Genomic DNA, 7,753 nt, shown 5'->3' on the forward strand with positions numbered 1-7,753 from the left:
ACTTGGTAGAGATATGCATGTTTTACTTGAATTACTTAATACTTTCAAAAACTCAACATTTTTATTTCGTATTTAGTACCCTTCTAGGACTGACAAGCTTGCAACGGTGAATAAATCTCAAAGGCACCATGAAAACCTGCAGGCTGCATTAAGCTTACACAACCACGCGTCGATCCTACAGRCCGTAACTCACACATTCGCCAGCGGCCTGCGCGGTGCCTCCGGAGGGAGGCTGGCAGGGACGGGGCATCGGGGAGGCTGTCCTTATCGCCGGCAGCCCCRCGTGCAGCTCGGCCGAGGGCGAAGGAGAGGCAGCTCGAGAGCCACCAGCCGGCCACCCTGCCGGGACCGGGGACATTGCTCTGGGCAAAAGCCGGGAGGAGGGCTGCCAAAGAGCAAATAATTAGCAAAAAGCCTATGCAATCCTCTAGTTTACATCTCAAGGTTATGTCGCAGATTCATTCCATCTGTGAAAATATTTCACAGCAAACTGCATGTCATGTTTATATTAATTTCTTAATAATAAATAAAAGCTGCATGTACAGCTGCAGGCATCAGTTTCTGCATTGAGCTTACTGTGCCTGAAATACCGCGCGTGCCGGCCTTACAGCCATGCACCAAGATAAGGGACATGTTTGTATCTCCAAACAGGATACAAATGCTACGGAAAAATCAAGCCCAAATGAACAACTTTTGGAATCTCTGTTGAGGCATATTTAATTGCTGCCCTTTATTACTCATTTACTATGGAGTCTTTGTAGACTTCARTTTTGGTTTCAATGAAGCAACTGTTCCAAGAAAAGGAGAAAAAGAGGGAGGAAAGGAGAAAGTTTAAGGGATGGGGTGGAGGGAGCCTGACAGCAGAAATAGATCTGTAATCCAAGAAAAATCTATCACTTTTTTTTCTCAAGTTGCTTCTTGATTTCCCAAAATAACCAAAAGCAGATGTTTTAACTTATGTGCCTTGATCTATTTCCTGATGTTATTCCTGATTTTTTCCTCCATAATTTGTGATCTTTCATTCTTGCTATAAGGTAGACACGAGAAAGTGGTAGACACAAAAAGCTGAGGCATCTTCCATTATGTTAAAAATAATTATCCAGACAAAGTCCCTAACAACCACATTCTCCTCCAAGGGTAACTACAATAAACTACCCATCAAAATCAACACAGTCTGGACACGGCTAAGCCCTGTCTTAAAGTTTTCACTGTATTATAAATCCTACTACCAAAATTCCAGCACTGAATCTTTTTTCCTCTTTTTAAATGCTGTTGTATGCCAAAGGCTAGTTTTAAGAGAAAATACCCATAGAGGCTACTGACTGATACCTCATGCATTTTAAAGCACGTAGTCTGTATTTTCATTTACTCTGCTTCACCAAGTGCTTTCTTCTGCCTGCACCACACCAGTCAGGCCTTTACATCGCAGCCTRTCCTTGTGCCACCCCTGACCACGAGAAGGCAATCTCTGCTATATACACCTACGATAAAAGTGTAGAGAAAGAGGAAGTACAGTGTCTATCAGATCACATCTGAATGGCAGATTTTGAAGAACAAGATGGTTGGAAAATAACATCTTTTTCCCTTCAAGGACCAGTCCATATGCACATTCATGCAAGCAATTTCAAGCAACTCTGCTTTCATATTCTGCCAGTCCTCCAGAAGTGGATTACCAAGTCTTCACCAAATAAGAGAAACAATAGAAACATTCAAAAGCCAGCTAATCTCTAGATATGTCAGCAGTGGCACAGTTCTTKGTAGAAATGTCAAGGGACCGAGACTATCAATGGGAAAACCATTTGCAGTTTCAACACAGTCCATTACCTCACTTAGCAATCAGGTGGCTCTGCAATGTTAAAATAGATGAGGAGAACATCCTTATGCTGTGGACATATGGAGAAGACCCTCCTGACAACCAAAAAGCCATAATACACATATCAGCCCTAGATGTAGGTGATTTGGGAGTTCAGAGGAAAAAAAACATCATCTCCTATTCCAGACAAAAGTAAATGTCCTTCTTAGAAGAAGCAACTAATTGATCCAAGATAGCTCTGCAGTTAATGGGGAATAATGATGAAGAAATCATGCAATTCCTCAAGACACTACAAAGGACTAGCAGAGTTAAAAGGCAGTGCTCTTCTCTTCCACWGATTGTCCTGTAAATTCTTCTGTATAAAACAGCAGAGAAAAGGACAGAACATATTGGCACGTCTTGGCAGGATGATAGGAAGCAACACCCAATTGTATGAGACTTCTCCCCTCYTCTAAGGCTACATGTTCTAGGCAGCTTTTACCTTAAAATTTAAAAGCAGGGGTAAAAAATCATTGTCTAAGGAAGAGCATGATGCCCTGGGGTCACCACGAGGCCAGTCTGTTGCTCAGGTCGTGTCCTGAGCCCAGGCTCTCAGGACAGCACAGGCAGTAGTCGGTATTCCTGTGGGGTTTCAATAGGAAACACCTATGTTTCAGAGCCTATGGGGGGGACACCTCTTCCCCCTACCCCAAAAGCTACGATGTCATACAGAGCAAATACATTTCATTCTCCAGTTAAAATAGACATCTATATGTTCTCATCAGGAAAGGTTTTAAGATAGTGCTGAAGGCTACAGAACTGAGGTTCTAGTAAGTGGTAAATGAATTGCTCCAGTATGGAAAGGGATAACAAGGAACATGCTGCCTCTTCTTCATAGCTATGTCCAGCATTTCAGGATCCAGGAGCTTCTCAGGACTACATCTTAGAATTTTTTATAAGCACAGAACAAGATGAAAAGGGTCTTAGGGTGCTGATTTTTCAGACCATCTGCCTCTCTCAGGATCTTGCAGTGTTCAGAAGAACCGTTTTGCAGATTTTATTAAAGAGGGCTGCAGAAACAGGCAAATGTTCTCAGTGCCAAGTTTCTTGACTTGCCAGATCTGCAATGGGATGCAGGGTCTGACCTAATAAATATTTTTGCATATGCATTTCCTAGTTATTTTATTTTTTACATAGTAGGGCTTAAAGGATCAGCAAATTAAGCATTAGCTCAGGATGCAGCTTCCTCCCCTATAGAATAATAACTTCATGTGAACATCTGCAGTGTAAGTATCCCATCACAGGATAGGCAGTTTACCATCATCTCAGAAAGGAAGGAAGGAAATTAATAAAAATGAGGGAAGGGATGACAGAGAAGCACATACAACTGGAAGGATGCCTCTTGATTAACATTCAAAGAAAGGTGAAAGCAGAAATGCAGAAATCCTSCCTCCCCAACAGACACATGCAAAAGAGAACAAGGAAAGAAAACAATCCTGAGATCAACACACTGACAAAGGCAGAATCTGTAATACAACAGAGCTCTGACTCACTCAAATGATTGAGAGGAACTGAAAAATCATATATCAAGTACATATTTGCTTATGTGCGCAGACAAAGGAAAGGCAAGGTGTGAGCGCTTTATGCTTATTGTCAAGAAAAAAAACATTTCCAACTTGAGCACTTGCAACATGAATGCCCAGTATGAACACACATGCAGAGATAAGCACTTAAAAAGAGAGCCAGTGGTGAGACATACCAGGCGACCCAGGAACACATGCTTTCTTTTTTTTTTTTTTTTTTTTTTCAGGAAAAACAATAGATTTGAAAAGCAGCAGTATAAATGAAAACACCTTCTCAACATCCTTATTTGGCAAACGTTAAACATTTAATGTGACTAAACAAATATACATACTGAATATCTATAGCAAGGGTAAGGGCAGTAAGCAATAATAAAATTCCCTTAAAACTCCTCATCTTTATGTGGTTCTTCAACTATGAGCTTGGGAGCTGCATAGGGGAAGGGGACATACAGCAGAGCCAGGCTCATGAAGTTTGAGCTGCTTAATATCCCTCATCTCCAGTTCCCCAGCCACTGCAGTGGCTTATTTTCAGCTCCTAAAAATCCCTATGTGGACTGCAGCTGGAGGAAAAGTACAGGTCAGTGCTGGGAATCCAAGCAGACAAGGCAGAGCCCAGGGGAAGAGTTGCGTGCCCCAGGCCCACCCCAGCACAGAGCCATTTYCATTTTCGAATTAGGTTTCCCAGAGTGAACTGGTTCAGTCTGGTATTACCAAAGTGGTTAAAACCATGTATTGGCATAAAATAGAATCAAGCTAGGAGTGMATTCTAGTCATGTCTGGATGCAAATCAACTGACGCAAAAACTTCCTGCTAAAAAGTGCTCATATATAAAAGCGCCATGAAAAACAATCACAAGGCAAATTTCCACTGAACTGAAAAGGTCCTAATATCAAAAGAAAAAAAAAATATATAGATCAACTGTGGAGTTTTAAAACATCTCTGAAAAAAATAGGCTTAAAGCAAATATGAAAGGCCAGAGTGAAACTAACCAGATTTGCAGAGAAAGACCGAGATGTCACCTTCCAGACTGCCACATCAAAGCCCACCGCAGCCCAGCTGCAGACAGCAGCAAAACCCCAAACRGAAGGTCACCTGCAAGGACTAAACYTTTCAGATTCAAATAATCTTGTACAAACCCAGAGCCTGGCTACAGGTATAGCAACAASRGGTATTTAAATGTATCAGTATCTATATCTCTATCTGTAGACAGCCAATATAACGAAGGCAAAGCACGACGAAGGAGAACACAAYAGTTAGAACATGTGAGCTAACAGTGGTGGTTCAGCTTCATGAACCCAGCAACAAGTTAATTCCACTAATCTGATCTCAGAGTCAAAAGAGAAGGTATTGTGACCACCAAGTCCCCAAGAGGTCAGTAAGAGCACAATCCCTGCCAAAGGCACAGACAGCAGTCATGTTTCTGGACAGGACACGATCAAAAGTTAAAAGGACTGGTGTATAGAGTGCTCCCTCTCACCTGAGAATGATTTCCCAAGCACCTTCACGTCAGTACGGGTGGTACAACAGCTCATAGCCCTTCACAGTGGTAGCAGACATGCTGTGTGCCTCAAGTCTTCCAAATGGACCACTGAGAAGCTGCCCCAACACAGCTGCCCCAAGGCAGCATCCTTCTGCCACTGGATCAAAAGGCCACAGTCAGTGCTATCAAGAACCACCAAAATTTTCTAGCCTAACAAGGTAACTTCTTAGCCCTGATCATACAAACAGAACCTCTTTCAGTCTCTCGCACTTGCAGTCCTGGTTTGAAGGGGAGGAGGTGGAAATCCAGACATGACAGACTGTCATATGAACCCGGGGGCTCAGGGATAGGAAAGCTCCATCATCTTCTCCCAGAAAAGAAAAGTTCAAGGCTAGGCAACCAGCATGACTTTGAAAGATCATTTCCTGAGAATCAGATTACTCTTCCAATTCACCAGCATCTTCTCCATTAAGGTAGACCCTGACAATGGCTGTCAACCTGGCAGAGTTGAGCTGGTACTTGCTTAAACAAGCAGACCAGAAATGCAGGTATCTGGCCTCACGGAACTTGGAGAATCAAAATGCATTCTTGTCAGGGACTGAACTAAATCCAAAGGGCAGCAGCAGCTCATTAGTAATTTGTGAGTTTCCTAAACTGAAGATACGAAGTGCCTTCCCAGCATCAGCCTGTGCTACCTACGTAAAACAGGGTAATTTCTTCTCGCCTCAGCCTAGCTTATTCAGACTCCACTCTATCCAAGCAAACTCTCAGACTATGTTCTTTGCCATACAAAAATAAAAGATAACATATCCTAGCTTCATTTATAGCTCTCTTTCCTGCTTATACATATGACTWAAGCAAACAATCAGAAGCCTATCAGTACTTTACCTGTCCTCCTCTCTAACACATGATCCAAATGTATTAAGTCCTAAAAACTCCCCCTTAGAACCAAGGGATTTCTCGTCAGTGCCGTTAAGATAAGAATCCAGGTCTGAATGTCCACAATTCTAACAGCTGATAACTATCCCTAGACCCACAACTACAGACACATAAATATTATCTAGATTTATTCACAAAGACTGGCATCATGAGCAGTGTTTGCTGCAGCTCAGCAAGATTCCCTAGCAGATACACTGATCTATACTTTGATAGAAACTGAAGTATGCTCCAATCCAATGGACACTGAAAAAAGCCAAATACCTTTTTAGAGGGTCAAACAGCAAGTCACAGCTACCCACCACATCTTTGTTTTACAAGCAGGAAATGATCCAGTTGGTTCCACATAGAGATTCCAAAACTGGTAGCATGAGCCAATAAATCTTAGCAATACCTGGCAGATGTGACTGGACATCACTATGTGTGAAAGGCATCAACACTGTTCGCAGTGGAGAAGGTAACAATTTTCCAAAAATTTACATTATGTTATTTTTAAAGGAGAGAAGAAAGAGGATGTTCAAGAATCACATCCTTTAAACCACCTTCTCTCACCTCAGTGTTTACCTTTCATATAAAAAAAAGGATAATGCATCATTCTAGTGAATATCTCCAACTCCTACTGTCCTCTCCATTCACCCAACACACAGCTAACTCTCCAAAGGAATTTGTCTCTCAAGGAYATTAAAAATAAAAGAAAAGGCGCATACAACCATCACCCTCCAGCAAACTTTATTCCAGTATACACAAAACCAGAAGAGCATTATAAAACACACAGGCACACATGAGAAGGAGCTGATGAAACCAGTCCATGTTATCAGGTTGATTACAGCTCGCTGGAAGGCCACACAAACACAAAACTAGCTCATAAAAGATTCGGGTGAGCACTGTTTTTTCACATCACTGTTGAGGTTTGGCACTTACCCAGGTCTCTACAGGGGAGCGCCACGCTCCAGCGGGGTGGCCGGGAAGCTCTGCCATGTGGCATGCCGGGGCATCACAGCACAGCAGCTGCTGGCAAGCCACGACTTCGGGAAACCTAAAACAGGAAAAAGTGAGTTTACAGTCAATGTGCCGAAGTCCCTTTTGAAACCGGCACTTAACGGCATTCCATAGACAGCTGCAGCATTGCCACATTTTCAAACACTGCAAACAACATATAATCAAGGTTGACTAATCAAAAAATTGTTTGTTAAAATGCAATTAAAGCTGGAAGTATGAGCAATTTAACAGTTATACAGACCAGAAAATATTGCAATAATCTCAAAACCATACATTTCTAACCCCATAGTGATACTCTGCAAGTCATACAATATAATCAAAGCCTTCRAGTACTTGTTAGCAAACATGATGGGATTTTTAAAGCATCAGTTGCCCTTCAACATTTTGTCATCAGGCAGAGCTGACATATATGCCTGAAGAAATTGCAAATTTCGTGCATTTGCAATGATTTTGTGAGAGATACCCCATGCCTACAATATTTTTCAGTTTTATTTTGCCAATATCCATTTCCAAACTCTACCCAGTTGTACATTACTTTTAGCAATTTCAAATAAAAGTTTGTATCTAAATAGAAGAATGCCAAAGAGAATCCTAACATGTTTTCAACAATTTGAGAATAACAGCATGAGTTTAGAAATTAACAGAGTTCAATTTAGGTTCAAGTTTTTAACGCCTTAAAACAATGAGCATTGTCAAAAGTGTAGCAAATAATTCATTTAGGTCTACTGGTGCTCTGAATTATAATCAGGCAATTTTCATCTGACAGTGGTTCAAGTGTCATTTCCCAAATTTAAGGCCATAGACCATTACCAGCCCACAAAACTTTCTGAATATCACCATGTACCCTCTCTTTAAACTTCAAAATGAAAACATTTTTGAAAATACTGTTGAATAGTAGGGAATCATCACTGATGAGCTGATCATATCTGAAAACCACTGGTGGCATTAGTGTGCCTCAAAGTA

General features: G+C 41.5%; 1 protein-coding gene across 1 annotated transcript in view; it reads right to left on the reverse strand.

Moving 5' to 3' along the window:
- Positions 1–6,802, reverse strand: part of KIAA1217 (KIAA1217 ortholog) — a 346,927-nt gene extending 340,125 nt beyond the window's left edge. Inside the window, exon 1 of the mRNA XM_085318332.1 lies at positions 6,713–6,802. Coding sequence (XP_085174458.1) covers positions 6,713–6,776 — 64 coding nt within the window. The 5' untranslated portion in view covers positions 6,777–6,802. The remainder of the gene's footprint in view (positions 1–6,712) is intronic.
- Positions 6,803–7,753: the final 951 nt, after the last annotated feature.

The sequence above is a fragment of the Rhea americana genome, unplaced genomic scaffold, assembly GCF_003343005.1.
Source record: "Rhea americana isolate MKP2758 unplaced genomic scaffold, rheAme1 scaffold_53, whole genome shotgun sequence".
In the NCBI taxonomy this organism is placed as follows: domain Eukaryota; kingdom Metazoa; phylum Chordata; class Aves; order Rheiformes; family Rheidae; genus Rhea; species Rhea americana.